The sequence below is a fragment of the Ischnura elegans genome, chromosome 3, assembly GCF_921293095.1.
Source record: "Ischnura elegans chromosome 3, ioIscEleg1.1, whole genome shotgun sequence".
NCBI classification, from domain to species: Eukaryota; Metazoa; Arthropoda; class Insecta; order Odonata; family Coenagrionidae; genus Ischnura; species Ischnura elegans.
The window spans coordinates 6,822,708-6,840,407 of record NC_060248.1 but is presented as its reverse complement, the minus strand read 5'-3'; the positions used below and the strand labels follow the sequence as shown (position 1 = coordinate 6,840,407).

The 17,700-nt window shown below is 39.2% G+C and overlaps 1 protein-coding gene across 1 annotated transcript in view; it reads right to left on the bottom strand.

Moving 5' to 3' along the window:
* LOC124154908 overlaps nt 1–17,700 on the bottom strand; it is a 203,058-nt gene that overhangs the window by 170,235 nt on the left and 15,123 nt on the right. The window contains exon 2 of the mRNA XM_046528681.1: nt 8,898–9,144. Within this exon, the coding sequence (XP_046384637.1) occupies nt 8,898–9,144 (247 nt within the window). The remainder of the gene's footprint in view (nt 1–8,897; nt 9,145–17,700) is intronic.

Genomic DNA, 17,700 nt, shown 5'->3' with positions numbered 1-17,700 from the left:
CACTCACTTTCAAAAATATCTCAAAATATATGTTTCCTGAAGCACAAAAACTTTACCTGCAAATAATCGACCACCTCTCGCAAGAACTCTATTTTTCAGCAGATTTTGACCGAATAAGACTTAGAATGATTGCCTCGTTAAAAAAAACGCTATGCCCGCAAGTTTCAATGCATCATTCACTCAAATTTCAATAATAACGCCTATTCCTATGTCCCCTTATTTGACGTATTTCCTCTCTTTTACATCCTTTATAACCCTTTGTCCTATATAACTCATACGGGGCCGTCCCTTGCCCTTTTTCCCTTCCTCGTGTCCTTCTAAAATTTGTTTTCATCAGGCCATCATGCCCCATGATACGCCGCCAACTGAATTGTCCCGTCTGCTTCTTAAGATTTTTAGAAGAGTTACCCATCATGGGCGTACCCAGCGAGGGGCAGGAGGGGGCAGCCCTGAAGCTCCCCCCTGAAGCAAAAATCGCTAATGCCTATAAGGAAAATAATATTTTTTCAAGCAAATTTTTTTAAAAAGTAATAAAGAGCTGTTAAAGTTTCTTTAAAATGTTTATTTCATTCACCTTCTCCATGCTTAAATCTTACCTACAACTTGAACAACCATGGATTGCCCCCCCCCCCCTAGTTTTGATCCTGGGTACGCCCTTGTTCCCCATTGTAACAATACGGTCTATATTAGCCGAGTGATATTGAGAATATGAAATCATCTCTTCCATGTTTCTAGAAATTTCTCTCATCTATTTTCAGCAATTCCTCGTTACTTACTAGTTGGATCCATTTTATCTTCATCATTCTTCGGTAGCACCACATTTCGAATGCTTTCACTCTTAAATTCTCTGCTGCTGTCAACGTCCAAGCCTCGCTTCCATAGAGAAACATACTCCATATGTAGCATCTGATGAATTGTTTCCTTACTTACATGCTTGTATTCTCACCTGTAAGAAGATTCTACTTTTTGTAGAAAGCCCTCTTCACCTGCGCTATTCTACTGACTATCTCTTTCTTGCTTCGTCCATCGCTGGTAATTCGGCTTCCCAGGTAAGAGACCTCGTTCACCTCTTCAAGCTTACGCTTCCCTAAGTCAATGTTTGTCTTAGCCTCCTCTCTTTTGCAGCATACTAATATCTTAGCCGTCTTCTTGGTGATTTTCAGATGATATATGGCCATTGTCCTTTCCACATTTTCAAAGTCTCCTTTGGTCAAAGAGTCAGCTATGGGTGCTATGCCATCAGCAAATCGCAGCATACTAATTTTTTCTCCGTGGATATAGACACACAAAGCCTTCTTTTTGATTTCGTTGATACCTTTATCGATGTAAACATTAAAAATTACTGGAAAACCTTATCTCACTCCTTCTCCTATTATTATTGGTTCTACACAGCTGGGTTCTCATATTTTATCGCAGCTACTTTGCTTTTAAACAAACTGTGAATTATTCTGCGATCTTCATAAAGCACCGAATTGTTTGTCAGAATTCTAAGCATTAGATTCCATTCCACGTTATCAAAGGCCTCCTCAAAGTCCACAAATGCTATGAAAGTCGTTTTGTTCATCCTCTCCTCTATGGGTAGGCTCAGAGCCAAAATTACTGCTCTTGTTCCCTGGCTTTTCCTAAATGCGAATTGGTCCTCATCCAGGAATTCTTCTGCCCTCCGTTCTATTCTCCTGTAAATTATTCTCGTCAGTACTTTCAATGAATGTGTGGTCCTAAAATCTTTGCACTTCTCTCCTATCTTCGTTTTGTGAATAGGAATAATGATGTTCTTTTTGGACCAACCAGGTGTATCTCCTTTGGAGTACATGTCGCAGATGGTTCTGTATGGATGAGTTGAAGCCTTCTCTCCTGCATTTTTGATAAGCTCCGCTGGAATATCGTCTATTCCCACAGCCTTATTCTTTCGCAGTCCTCTTATTTCACCGTCAAATTCCTATTTAAGATGCTGGCTCCCATGACGATATGGGAGAAATGCATCTTTCCTCAGTCAAATTCCTTCTCGATAATTTTTCAGCTGAGTTTGCTTCCGTTGTATAACTCCTCCAGGTATTCCTTCCATCTCTCGGCTTTGTCTTCGTTTTAAACTAAAATATTTCCTTGCTTGTCCCTTATGGTATTACATATTGTACTCCGTACTTTAAAATGGTTCCTCAGTACTATATAGACCTAGAAGTATCATAGATGACGTCCAGCCCTCCCATATTTTTTTCTATAAACGCCCCCAAGCTGTTGAGCTAATTTTTTGCTAAGCGCTTGATTAAAATATTTTTGCCAATTATCTTTTTCTGCAAGCCGGCCTTTCAAGTGTGGAATTGCGTGTATTTTGGTGTGGTTTAATGCCGCGAGGTGGTAGTGCGGGCGGGCGGTCGCGACGGAGACGAGTTGAAGTGAGAGGAGTGAGTTGTTGTCGTTTCGCTACACCGATCTTATAAATAGAGGAAGAGGAGACGGCGGCGGGGAATGAACACAGACTAGCATGTGGGGGGGGGGGGGTGAGGAGGGAGGGGCGCCTCCGGAAAAAAACATTAAAAAAGACGCCTCGAAGTGAGGGAGGGAGACGAATGCTTAAGTGAAAGGAGAGAGAGAGGGTGAGTGTGTGCCTCGTTCGATGCAGTGTCAGTTGGGCGTAGATGAAAAGACGCCGCGGACCCATGTTGCTCTTCATGTAACGGATTCGTGCGGCATTTTTTCAAACTGTCGACTGCGTTTCCTTGAAACCATCGTTCACAAATAAAATGGAAATTCTCCAACGAAGTTACGACAAGAGTTTATTGAGGCCCTTTACTTTTTGGGAGAAAAACGAATTTCCATACGTATCTGTTCGGCGAAATTACTTACGAGTACCGAGAATCAACTTACGATTCGAACTCAACAGTCGGTTGCTATAGCGCTCGCCTTCGACTTATCAAACAAGCTTTATCGATTGTCACCTGTGTGACATCATTTCCCGCTCGAAAGTATATCAGGAAGGAAAGATCGCATAAAGAAGAGCGCCCATTGTCGAATTCTGCGCACAAGGCCGAGATGGAAATGAAAAAACAACAAGATCACGTGATAGATCTTAATGGTCTGATATGCTACTACCGCGACAGGGATGAATATTTTTCACTGGGAGTTTTATTTTCTAATAATTTAATAACCTTGAGAATAGAACTTACAACTACCGATAAATTATTTGTTCGTTAATCAAAAAGAATCATTCAAAAAGTATTGATTTTTCGAAACACTTTACACAGAAGTTTTAATTTAAATATAATATATAATTTATACTTAAATGTTACCTCATGGAATAAAATTCACTAAAAAATTTTGGCAAACCATTGATCCAACATAAGAAATAAATAGATTAAGAGATGAATCAATCTGTAATTACACCCTTTCCCTTCGTAGCTAAATCAACGTTTGCCTTGCGCGATATATTTCAGCATCCATCGATTTCCAATAGGGTAGTTTCCTTCATCAAAGAAAACGAAAGGCATTGATTGCGATTTGTTACCCAACATTAGTGTATTCATAATATGATATTTATTTGATTTTAGAAGTCCCAGTTTAGACGAATGTTAAAGGTGCATTTTATCCTCATTTGAAAAAGGCCGGATTGGCGCCCATGCGATGACACTCCACGTGACGTCACAGGGACATAGTTTCTATACGAGTAGATAGGAGTTATACGTCGTCTGAGGAGCGATATATTAATAAATACGCATGGGGCAACTAGAGCCCTTGATAGTAACTTGAGCAAAAAATAAAAAAGTTAGCAACTCTTTATCAGTAGCAGAATTGAAATATTTGTGTCTTCAAAACATGGTTTCCTGTTAGATAGCGAAGATATCTTGTATGGGAGCCGTTTTTTAAGCTCAAAGAATAGCTAAGGAGGGGTTCTTTGGTGGCTGATAACAAAACTGTAAATGAAGTTGTTTGGTGGACTTCCAAAACTTTCATCCGTGCATTCTGCCAACAAGTGCTCAGCATCCTAGAATGTGAATTTTTATTTACCTTGATCAGCCCTACAACCAATAGGGTAGTTTCCTTCATCGAAGAAAACGGAAGGCATTGATTGCGATTCGTTGTCCACCATTAGTGTATTCATTATATACAAATTAGTTGGTTTTAGAAATACCGTTTTAGACGAATGGCAATGGTCAATTTTAACCTTATTTGAAAAAGGCCAGATTGGCACCCATGCGATGCCACTCCACGTGACGTCACAGGGGCCTAGACGCTATACAAGTAGTCAGGAGTTCTACATCGTCTGAGAATACCAATACATGCATGAGGCACAGAGCTCAAGGAAACATCTCTCAATAATCACCCATTAAAATTACCTAAGTCCGGAAAGTTTCCTTCATTTGTTAGTGCAATAATAATCCTTATTTAAGCCAAGCGCTACCTGCTAGCAGGGTACTAATCTACCTGCTAGCAGCCTGCGTCGTATCAGCGATCAAAGCCTCGCCCCAAGGTCACCTCACTTGCGGCAGCGGGAAGCAGAATGACGTCACAAGTAGTTTTCCCAGCATTCCTACTTAGCCGTCGCGTTTTCGCGCGCTTGAAATATTTCACTTTTCGTTTAATCGCGAAAAATAGATATCGTCATTCGAAAATCTAGAGAACGTAAAATGCGTACTCAAGGTGTAATAATCTTTCGATTTAGGCAATAAAAAATAACAGGAAACCACCCTATCCTTTCGTAAATAATTACGTGACGACACGAGTCCATGGGGAGCGGTTTCACCTACTCCTCTGCACACTCGAGTGGTTTATTGTTGCAACTGCTCTTGCGAGCGATTCTTCACTGCTGCCCTCTCTGAACGAAATAATCATCCGGCGCTTTATTGACGTCATCAACGCGTAAAAGTGGGCAGTGGAAACTTGAGCGTTTTTTTAATTTTTAAACATAATCTCTAAACGGGGAATATTAATTTCCGTCATAACTCACCGCAACTTCATCAATTCCGGATTCTTTCCACGAATTGCAAATTCTGGTTCGAGGAACGATCCGAATACTATCGAAGTATCAGGTGGTGACGACCACATTCGAAGGGAAAGCCATTTTGACATATCATCAAGGTGCTACACCCACCTCCGAGCCTACACGTTGCGCATCAATATGCTCATGTAATGGGGGATGAAATTTGTTCATCATGCTAGTAAGTCTCACTGAATAGAAAATATCCTCAATAGTCCAAATGTATAAGCCAAAACTCTCCTAGCACTAAACAAACGTCATTAAATGCTAAGTAAAAGTGCTCGAATATCGCTTGAAGTCACGTGACCTGGAACGCCTTCTGACGTCATCGGACGGTACACCATTTACTCCGCTAAGAGAGTGGAGCGGTAGAGCCTTGAATCTAAGATATCGAAGTAAAAATAGCAATTACTTTCGCCAAATTCACGTTTGAGGCCCTGCATAGACCGATTTTCTATCCACTTCCTCTGTCTTTCACCAGTGGATAACGTGCCGTGACGTCACGCTTCGATGACGTCGTGTTTTTAAGCAGCCGATGAAGATTAATTTTTAAAGACTCATAACTCAGTTACAGACATTATCCATCCGCCAGATTTTCGGGGGGAGCACATTTGAGGTAGTGACCTTTTTATGATAGTAATTTTTAAAAATTGTGCATGTTCCCCATTGTTATTGAATATTGCCTAAATTTCAGTCATTGAGTCCGAGTGATTATATTTTTCGGGTCTTCTCCGCGTTGTTTATCGTCACATGACGCCAGTCCCGCCCTTCGAAATTCTGACTTGAAGATGATGGAGGGATTTTTGTCGAAACCTCCGTTCAGCGACGGCCAATTGGCGGTCAAATAGTAGTCAAAATTAGTGGAACAGAGGGATCACTACGTAAATAGCTTCCTATTGCGTCGAAACAAAAACGGCGAATATGAAACAAAAGTGGAAGATAACAAAAGAACACATTAGACACCAGGGGCGCAGCTAGGAATTAAGTCTGGGGGTTTAAGGTGTAAAAAATACCGGGGTGTGTGGGAGTATGGAATACCCATCAGAAAAAGCGATATTTGCGAGATAAATAAATTGCGGAATTTTAAGATGAATGGTTCAAAATAGTGAGTTTTTACGGCTTCCTGAGGGACATTTTATTAATCCTTATATTATTCTACTAGTGATATCAATCCAATTAAGTAAAATGGATTAATCGTAAAATTTCTCTGAGCTTCCCCCCCCCTCTCAGCGCCTCTGTTAGACACAATATGTCGGTTGATATGGCAGACGTTGGACAAAAGTATATTGAAAGCTTTCGGAAGCCATTTAAGAGTAAAATAACCCCGGTATCACACTAAGGATTGAACTATGAAAATTGATCGTAGAGAATTGGTCACAATTGGACTGAGTAATAAAGGTAGCGTAAGAGCATTTATTTTAGAAATGACAAAGACGAAGGCTACCTTATCAATCACAAACAACTGGTATCTATCCTTAAAGCTACGCCTCAAACCATCAATTCTATTCTTAGCCTTAACGGCTGCGACAACGGGGCTATTTCCTGAAATATTAACAAGATTAGGAACAGGGACAGGTTCCAGTGGATAAAGATCCGAAGCTACGGATGAGACCAGTAAAAAGATGGAAATGTTGTCCATTTACTCGTGTCTGCGACTGTTTAGCCACAAATTGACTATTTATAGTGCGTGGTTCCCTAGGCAACGCAGAATCGGCGCGGGGGCGACAGACAGGCGAACGGAGCAGATTTCATGCGCGGCTTCCTTCGGCATGCCTTGTCGCGACGCGTCTTCCGACGAGAATGAAAATAATGTAAACATTTCAGGCTGACGGGCGTAAATATTTCGTTAATGAGTTATAATTGAATGATCTCGTAAGGGCTTAAGAGGAAATCTCAACTTCTTGGATCTCGACTTCAGCAGTGAATCTCTTAGAAACGGGCGTAAAAATCTCTACCAATAGGATCACAAAGTCAACGCTGAAATTAGTTTTCCGGAAGATGGAGGTTTAGCGTTTTTCCCTAATTCAAATGCATTGATGCAAGAACTGATGACTGATAGATTCGTAAAATAGAAGCTTTAAACTGGTCCTGTTGGCCAATGGGAATGAGTTACCTTCAGTCCCGGTTGCATACTATGCTAATATGAAGGAGACGTCCGGAAATACCAAAAATTAATTATCATGATTATAATTCTAAATTAGCTGACCTGAAAGCTGTCGTTCCATTCACGGGACTCCTATCAGGCTTCGTGAAATACTGCTGTTTCTTTCGTGAATGGGACAGCCGAGCCCGAGAAAAACATTACAACAACGCACAGAACTGGGACCTGCGAGACAGGCCTTCATTCCTGGCTACACAAATGTCGCTCGTGATCCACTGGTCCAGATGGAAAATATTTACTTTCCACCATTGCACATCAAACTCGGACCGATGAAACAGCTAGTGAAAGCAATAGACAAGACAGGACGCAAAAAATTTCAATTTTTAAAAGTTGAATATCCTCGCCTTAGTGAGGCTTAAATCAAGTGGGTCGACATGTTAGAAAACTGTTCCAAGATTGCCCGTGTATGAAACACCTGAATCGTAAAGAAAAACGAGGTTGGCTTGGGTTCCGACGAACGTGTGTAAATAAAAAAAGTGATGATTATGTCGCTCATGTCGAGGAATTACTGTCAGCGTGTAAGGTCATGTCACTACAATGTATTTCCTTCATTCAAACCTGGACTTTTTCCCATAAAGTTAGCAGCAGTTTCAAATTAACAAGGGTAACGGTTCCGTCAAGACATCGGCAACTTTGAGAGGAGATTTTCAGGAAAGTGGAATGCGGGCATAGTGGCAGGGTACTGCTGGTTTTAGGCAAGGCAGAAACTTCTACCTTAGGGTATAAAAGGAAAGCAAATACCAATCAGTACTTATGTTATTCATCGTTCTTTACATTTATTATATTACTCTTTATTGATGAGCGCGAGGCATTGAGAGCTACAGCTTGGCAGCTATGTTCTCAACTGTTGCTACGCGTTTTAGTACGTAGGTTAATTTCCAAAAAACGTACATTTTCTACAAGCAGAATTTTTAAAAAATTATTGTTTGTTTATAGAGAACCAATATTCTGAAATTACAGTTTGTCAATCATACAATCTAAAGACGCAAGTGGCAGAGATCGTATTAACATTTTTTTAATTTTTACTTTTGTGCTGTCTACGGACACGATATATTTGTCCACGGGCATAGCAGAAGAGCAATACATATTGTGTTTACTCACGAGAATTTTTTTAAATTTGTCATTGGACATTCTGTTACTAGTCATAGTGTAGGTATAATCATGTCCGTTACCATCTGTCATATCTATGGACTGCAGATTTCACGAACATGATGTCCACGGACATGACGATTTCCTCTAAATTAAGTTATGGTTGGGACTTACAATAAGTTAGGGCGCTGTCCTTACTACATTGAACTTGCATTTCATAGCTGCAAAAGAATGGTGACAATTTGAAAAAGATTTCTTAAAGTTTTTTAATATATATCTTTATTTGTTTTTGAGACCTAATTTTTTTCCCTAACCTACTGCAAAATCAGCAAAAATGCCTCGTCACTTGTAGCATAGTACCTGGACAAACAGGTTGGCACTGAAAGGGTTAATCATAGATTTTAAAATAAATTATTTAGTAAATGTTGTTAATGCAATAAACACCTCTTCGGAAATCTATGTGGTACTGTCCACTATGTGGACAATAAATTTGGGGAATATATTTCTTTTTCTTTTCTGATTTTTCACTAAAATTAGAGAAAGGGTATATAAAATAATATACCACTTTATTTACTAGTTTTGGTATTTTCATTATGGCAGCCCACGGACACGGGTAATTTCGTGCGATTGTGTGAGGGAGAAAGATGTAGTGATGGAGGGAGTGCGTGCACTCACCGATGGTTGTGATGACGATGATGGAGTAGAAGAGCGCGCCCGCGAACGTCCACTGGATGGAGGCGAGGTCCTCCGACCCGTCCCAGCCGTCCCGCTTCATCGCCAGCAGCAGCTCCGCCTCGAAGGATCGAAGCCGGTCCACCACGGCGGACGTCCAGTTCTCGCGGTGCAGAACGGGCGTGTTGCGCGTCAGCAACCACAGGTCGTCCGTCACGTTCTCACGCACGCGGGAAATGCCACGCTTCACCTGCGAGAGAGAGAGGACCATATCCCACAATGCATCACAGATATTCCCCGCAAATGCGAACATTTTTAGGAATAAGTGTTCATCATCTATTGGTTGGTTGATTACTTATAGTGGTTTATTAGGGAGTGAGTGAAATGGGGTTAATTGGGCCAATGCTCATTTGATAGCAGTACGATATTAGAATTAATAAATTTTATGGAATGTTTGGAACTGGGATATTGGGGTCATACTTCCTTTGTTAGTTGTACGATATTAGAACTTATGTTTCCATGGAATGTTTGGAATTGGGTTATTGGGGTCATAGTTCAATTGTTAGTTGTATGATATCAGAATTAATGTATTATTTTTTTACTTTAGGTGTCTTTTCTGTTTCTTACTAAGTTATTAAATTGGTACAATTGTTATTCATGAATGTAAATCAAATGCTGCCACCAGGAAATTACCCACTTGCAGCAATATGTAATAACGAGTCGATAGGCGCTTGATTTCATCAAGCGGGTTCGAGAGGGGGGTTGGAACATGTTTGTGTCACGCGTGTTCGAGTATTGGGTCCATAAGTTGCTTAAAAAGGGAAAGAAAACACTTACAATATCGTTTTAATAGATGAAGTAGACGGAGGATACGCTCTTTCGCTCTCAACAATACATAACGTCGTCTTAGTAACCACGATGATATAAGCGTTAAGACCGTTTTGAATAGAATATTTATGTAATTGAGAGAAATATAAAATTAACGACGGATGCACTTGTGAAATCTCGCCGATTTTTCGTATCTGTACCTTTGTCCTAGAATTGTAGCTTTTTTCTTTCTGATTATGAAGATTTGAACCCAACATACTTAAAAAAATATAACAGCTTTTTTTTACTATAGGACTGAGACCAATTCAATGCACCAATACCCAGCCTATCAAGTTAATTTCGATGACAGAAATCCAAAAAGCGCGGATCTATTAAATGCTACCACTTTTCAACCGAGAAAAGCTCAAACGCTCTGTCCTCAAAATCCAGCATTCGCATATTCCTTGAGGTTTATTTATAAAAATTCGACAATTCATACACATCATAACTGTTCATCTATTCTTAAATATATGAGTGCGGAATAATCTGAAAGATAGCTATCGCCTGGCCTGTAAATTATTTTCACACACAGCAATAAAATTAGCTATTCTAAAACCTGCTCTTATTTGTGAGGTGGGAGATGGCAATATGAACGAGAAATATCGGGACACAAAAGTATCACCATGCACGAAAGTTTTTTTTTATTAACAATACACATGAAAATAGATATTCTAAAATATATTTTTGTTATCACTGAATAGATGGCGCCACCAACGCAAATCAGCGTAACACGGCTTTCATAACCGGTCGCGCAAGATTTTTTCATAATCATTACATATTCACAGCAAATTGTCTTCGCCGAATCAACTCAGTTTTTGGTTATGGCATTCATTTGTCGTGACGTCTTACGCGAACTTTATTAGATATCGATTCCCGACTACTTGAATCCCATATAATGTAAAACATTCTTAAACGATGAATTACGTGAGGGTGTAGTCCCCATAACCCCAAATTTCAGCGTTGGTAAAGAAGTATGCAGCAGGCATAACATATAGGCCCTACGCATGCTAGAAAATGTAATTACAAATTTTAATAGCAAACTATCCGTAATTTCGTGTAGTTAAATAACCACGGGAAAAAGCAACCCTAGTATATAATGGTCAGTATTACCGGTTACTATGATTGAAATTATTCCGCACATTAGGCAATCAATAATGCGACTGAAATGATTTGATGAAAGAATGGGTAAGGATGCGCCTTGAATATTGAATTTTTCGTATTTCAATGATGCATAATGTAGTATGTAATTTTGGAAAGGAGATATATTATCAAAGGGAAATTAAAACTGTTAAAACCAATCAAATATAAAAAATACATAAATACAGTTAAGCATTTTGAAATGGTGTAATGCATGCAAACGTCATTGAAAGTAAAAAAATAAGTCAATGTTTAAACCAAAATAATGAATTGGTTACGCTTACGTGTAGTAGAGTTGGGGTACCAGACATCAACAATCACTTCCAGCCTTAGCAACCACTTCGAAATCCTGAATGAAATCGTACGTAAAAACGATATGAGTGTATCGCCATTTACTTTACATTGAAATGAAATGTCGATATAAAATGAAAACTATGGTTGCCATGGAGCCCTTATTATAACGAAACATCTATATTACCGATCAGGTACTACCATGAAAATATCAGAGAGGTACGGTCAATAGCAAAGGAGAAAATGAGTCCTATCGATATAATTTCATATCGATATATTTTCATTAGGAATCGTTACTCATCAAAATTATTTGCATGTGTGCATAGAGCTTTTCTATCTTACCAATATATTAAAATTTATATGCCCGTAACTATGTAAATAAGTCCAAAAAAGGGATCTATCGAATGTACACTTTGATCGATAATTACTTCGGCTCTAATCATTCGATCCGCTTGATTTAACATTTGTCTGATAAAACACATTATCAGATTTTATATATCTGACTTTCATATTCAAAACTTGATTAATAAAAAAGTTATTAGCGATTAAAGCGTAACTAAGGAGATTAGTATCGAAATAACTCGCTAATGAATCGTTCGAGTGAATTGGTCATCATTGCAAAAGTTGACCTTATTGATAAAAGTATTACCCTGAAAATTTCATTAATCTAGCTGAAATGGTTGCTAAGATATCCAGGATTGTATGCTCCACAAAAAAATGGCGACAATGATTTTTCGCGTGCAGGATATTTTTCGAAATTTTATTATGAATTAACAAAGATGGTTACGGGAAAAGTAAGGTAGATCGTAAGGGTACGAAGTACCCTCTACGGTTTTTCTAGGATATTCCAAATTTTTATATGGCACATGTCTCAAGGCCGAAATCCGAGTTTGAAAATTCGCCCTTCACGACAATGTAAAATCGAAATCGTTTATTCCTCGGAATTGTTTCGACGTATGAACATTCCAAGATAGCCAAAAAATCAACCAAAAAATCTTACACCTTATATTTCAAGGAATTTGTCCTACGATTATTGCAAGTTTGTCAAAAAAATTCCTAAACTTTTTCCATAAGAAAAGCATAGAAAACGTTCAAAAAATAATAAAAAATACTAAATATCAATTGGTCGCAATGGCAACCGTACCAAAAAATTGACCAAAAAATCTAGTCTATGTCCATTGAATATCTTTTTCCTTGGACGTTTAAAAGTACAAAATTAAAGCGAAAAAGTTTTAGTCCCATAAGGCTCCCATGTTAATTCAAGTCGATATATCTCGAAAACTAATCGACTTTTTCAAGTTTTCAGATTTTTTCTCCCGATGAAATTTTTTTTACTTTTACGTCCAATAAGCCAAATACCCCCACCTATCACAGTTTGGGCTGCGAATTGTGATGAATCAGTCAGTCAGTGAGTGAAATTGCAGCCTTCTATATGCGTTTAATAATAATAATAATAATATCATTTCGCCTTACATCCACTCTTCCAATAAGGAGTTGTAAATCAATAAGTTCCCATCACGTCACATTCCACCAAACTCACACTTCCATTACACTATATGCGGGAACGCGGAATTCGTGATTGACTCTCACACTGCTTCTCTATTTTTCCCACTAATTGCTAGTTTAGTTTAGAATATATAGTTATATTTAGTTTAGAATTAAAGTTGCTCCATTTAATTTTAATTCACGTGAAAAATTATCAAAAAGTGAAACATGATGGGCTGAAAACTGGGGCAGTCAATCTGCATAATAAGTTAAAAGGCGATCCAGTATTTGCTGGCAATCCTTTAATCACTAAAACATGTTAAAATGTTACCATAAAATAAATGTGTCAATAAATTGCTAAATGATATTCTTTTTTCCCATATAGCATGCAACAAAATAGTAATTTAAATTTCATGTAGGAAGAAGTATGCCAAAACCCCAGCTTTCTATAAAGACAAGGACACGTGTTTAGGATGATGACAACGTGATGGCACGTACACTCGTACAGATCTCGTATAATTTGGTTGGGAGCTCAAACTTTTACTTCACTTCGCATAACCTCCATGAAAATGGATACACACAAAATATAACTGTGTTCATTGTTTATGGGACAGCCAATACAGGATACATCTCTTCCTTGAATAGCCGTGGCATAAATTAGAAATGATGACCTAGGAACTGCCTGAAACAAGTAACTCTGTACGCAGTCACGCGCAAAGTTAAACACACAAAGGGATGAAGTTCGCCCTATCCCGGTTAAGTCAAATATTTGTTCATAGCGAACTTCATCCCTTGCTGTGTATGACCTGGGAAATTAAATTTAGCTCCACTATTCTTTAGATGGTCCAGAGGAAATGCTTCCTCCGCCACTCATTAACACTGGGGAACAATGTTATACATATTTTCTGTCGACTTCGATTTTCGAGCTGTTTTTCGTTCAAATAGGCAGGGTGATTCCAGAACTGCAGTTAGTTTTCTTCACGTACTTCAAGTTTTATCTCTACACTTCATGTTATTTTGACCACTCTCTGCTAGATTGAGTGCGGGTCACAAGAGGCATCATTGCTCTCCAATTGGCTGCCATTAAACCTCTCTCCCAATGACGTCGGGTGACTGAAGCGCGTCGTACGAGACCAGCGGGAAGTGCAGAGTGGTGTAGGGAATACTACATGGAGAGTTCATGCGATATTCGAGCTGCACACACCACATTTTGCTGTCAATTTGCGCGCGTTGACAAATCGTGCCTTTTATCAAAGCAACTACATACTTTGTACCTAACCTTTGTAAATATTAAAACTTCTCTATGGATGGTATAAAAGGTAAGATTTCCTACTTAATTCCTTCATATGCTAATTTTGTATGACGCTTATAGACAAAAAGAGGGTAACCTGTTCCTTAAAAATTTGACGTGATTATAGAAAAAAACTGAGGTTATTATGCCAAGGCCAAAAGTCGGTCCAAAAAAATCACATACTTAAGACGACGAAATAGCTGTTCTCCAGTGTTATCAAGCAATGACCGATGAAGAATTTTAATTAAACGATGAGAAAATAGGGTAGAGTTTTCCCGCATTAAGCGAAATTAATTTCATAACTTACGGAGAAGAGCTAAGTGTAAAGGAGAGAATTTTTACTGGGCTTGAAAACGGGACGGTAAACCTCGGCCCTTAAATTCATAAAATAGCAAAGAGTGGGAGGCTGAAAGCCGAAAAGCTTAAGAGGGGTGATTTGGAATAACTTTGATTCGTTGGCTCACCACATGAAATGCGATTGGCTGCCAAAATCCAAATGGGGTGACACAAGCGCATTTCCTCAAGGACGCTGGGCGGAAGGAGATCCCGAACAAAAGAACTGATGAAAGTGACGATTTGATTGTTTTCGCGGTAAAGACGGTGTTTATTTGGTCCTTTTGAGTACATTTTATAAATTTCCGTTGAAAAATATTTAAAAGTAACTTACTGCACTCCTATTACTTGTTTCAGTAATCACATCCTTTTCCTTTTAATCAAAATTACCGGCGTATCTTATACCTACTGGAAAACCACGCGGATTCTGTAGCTATGGAAAGCTTGCCGAAACTTCTGGTTAGCGTAGAATAACGCAGTTTTCGAAGCTCATATGCTGAAGCCAGATTATAATTAATATATAGCATAAGCGGGACAAACATTGGAACACCATCAATTAAAGTCACCTTCCTATGAGGATAAACCAACATTGGAAAGAAATATCAAATATTTTGGTTTTCACTTCTGTAAAGATGAAAATGTTTACTAATATATTCCATTATCAAATATAATGAAAGATCAATGAAATGTTTAACAAATGAAATAACTGCTCTTTATCAGAGATAATAAAATATTTCATGACGTAGCAATCCGACTGCTAAATTGGATTTTAAGAATATACTTCTTTTATAAAAATATCGAGTAATAAAAAACCCTCCATGGTTTGAACAGTTTACAACGGTCGGTTTTTACTCTGCTTCGACAATTTTGATTTTGTAATTTACTTCAAAATTTTCATTTTACATAAATATTACAGTTTTTTTATAAATTCTTGTTTAAAAACCGTAATTTTAACCACGTTTTTTTTTCGAGGGCTTCTGTAAAATTTTCTTCAAGGCTATCACACTTTTATATTGTTTTGTAGGTGTTTCTTAAAATATGATGTCGCAATATGCCTTTGCTCCTCTGTCCCGTGACGAGAAATCATTTAGTTTTTTTCGAATATCAATGGGATGAAGTTTCACTCCATTTTCAAAGCTGTAATCTTGAAAAAGAATCGTCGATTACTTCGATCATATTCTTATCGTCATCTTTTCCATTTTGTTCATCTCCTTCGCCTCATTATAATGGATCTCATCATTTTAATTAATATATATTTCGTCGAGGACCATGCCTTTGAAATCACTTCCATTAGCATTCGAAGTTTCGACAGCGTGACTTTCTGCGGACATGTGGTTAGTGTGACCTATGAAGGTGTCTGCTACGACTCATTTTCTGGCATATTTCAGAGATTTGTAAAGGTTGCTAAATTTCTTCTCAACCTGGTCGACGTATTCACATTTGGGTTGCTTGCACCACATACATAGTTTAGCGTATTTTCAATGGTTTTGTAAATTCAAAGAGGAATATGAAGACGCGGTTTCCCAAATAGGTAACTGTTACCCTCATCCACAGAAGATATCAAATAGACTACATTATGGTAGGACAGAGGTTTAGGAATAATGTGAAAAACTCGCGCAGCTTCCCAGCAGCAGATGCGGATTCAGACCACAACCTAGTACTTAAGAAATGCAACGTAAGATTCAAAATACTCATGAAATGCAGGAGGGTGAGGAAATGGAATGTAGAAGCGCTGAAGGGGAGTACGAGGAGAGAATATCAGGAAGTAGTGGACACTAGTATGCGGGAGATTGAAATTAAGAAGACTGTTGAGGAAAGATGGGTTAATATTAAAACGGGAATAGCCAATGCGGCGGAGAAGTTAATTGGCTACGTTGACAGCAGAAGGATAAAGAGGTTACGGAGGCAATGGTAAAAGAAATGGAGGAGAGAAGGAAGATGATGAACGTGGACACAAAGCAGGGCAAAAGAATGTATAGGGAAAAAAATAATCGATTACGGCGTGAAACTAAGAGAGCAAGGGAGGCTTGGTGGAAAAGACAGTGTGAGGAAATGGAAAAGTTCCAGAAGGATGGAGAAGTAGGCGCGTTGTACGCCAAAGTTAAGCCACTATCGGGCGGCAAAAGAGGACAAGCCATGTCTAAAATTAAGGCTAAAGATGGGAGGATGCTAACCGAGCGAGAAGAGGTACAGAGTAGATGGAAGGAATACGTGAAGGATCCGTATGACGGAATGAACAGGCCGAAGATATTGACTCTAGAAGAGGAAAGTGCAGTGGAGGAGGATAATCTTAGGCCGGGGATACTAGATTCGGAAATAGAGAGAGCACTTCGTGATATGAAGGCTAGGAAAGGCGTGGACAATATCCCGTGAGAGCTTCTGAAGAATTTAGGGAAGGATAGTAAGAAAAGTTTTTTTCGAACTAGTGCACAGGATCTATGAGGAGGGATGCTGGCCGGAGGATATCGTGAAGACGGTTTTAATTCCGCTCCCGAAAAAGAAGAAAGCTGTGGAATGCGGAGATTAAAGGACTATTAGCCTAATATCGCACGCGGCGAAAGTGGTACTAAGGATATTGAACAGATGAATGGAGGCGAGGGCAAACGAGTATTTGGGCGAAGATCAGTTTGGTTTCAGAAAAGGGAAGTCAACCGTGATGCAATAGCAGTGGAGAGGAACCTAGAATATGAGCAGGACGTGTATGCCTGCTTTGTGGATTTTGAAAAAGCTTTTGATAGAGTGAACTGGGTAAAGTTGTTGGATATTCTCAATAAAATAGGTGTAGATTGGAGGGATAGGCGACTGATTCGTAATCTGTATATGGCCCAGGCTGCGCAAGTGAGGGTAGCCGACGGAGAATCTGGGTGGGCAAGCATTGGCCGAGGTGTGAGGCAAGGCTGTCCGCTATCGCCGCTGCTCTTTAACGTGCTGAAGAGATGGTAAGGGAAGCGTGGGACGAGTTTGAAGCTGGAGTGAAAGTGGGAGGAATGATGTTGAAATCGGTAAGGTTCGCGGATGATCAGGCGCTGATTAGCCAGTCAGCGAGGGGGCTTCAGGCTCTAGTGGATGCGTTATACGAGCGGTGCGAGGAGTATGGGATGAGGATTAATCACAAGAAAACTAAGGTAATGCGGTTTTGTAAAGTATCGCGAGCGAGGAATGCGAGACTCAAGAAAGAGGTAGGTGGGGAAAAAGTTGAGCAGGTAGAGCAATTTACCTATTTGGGAAGCACATTAGAGGAAAACGGACACATTAGCAAGAACAGGAGGAAGCAAATTGCACTAGCAAAGGAGGCTTTCATGAACAGGAAGGAACTTCTGAGAGGATCGTTATGTAAGAGTTTAAAGAAAAGGTATTTGAAGAGTTTGATCTGGAGTGTAGCTCTCTACAATGCGGAAACGT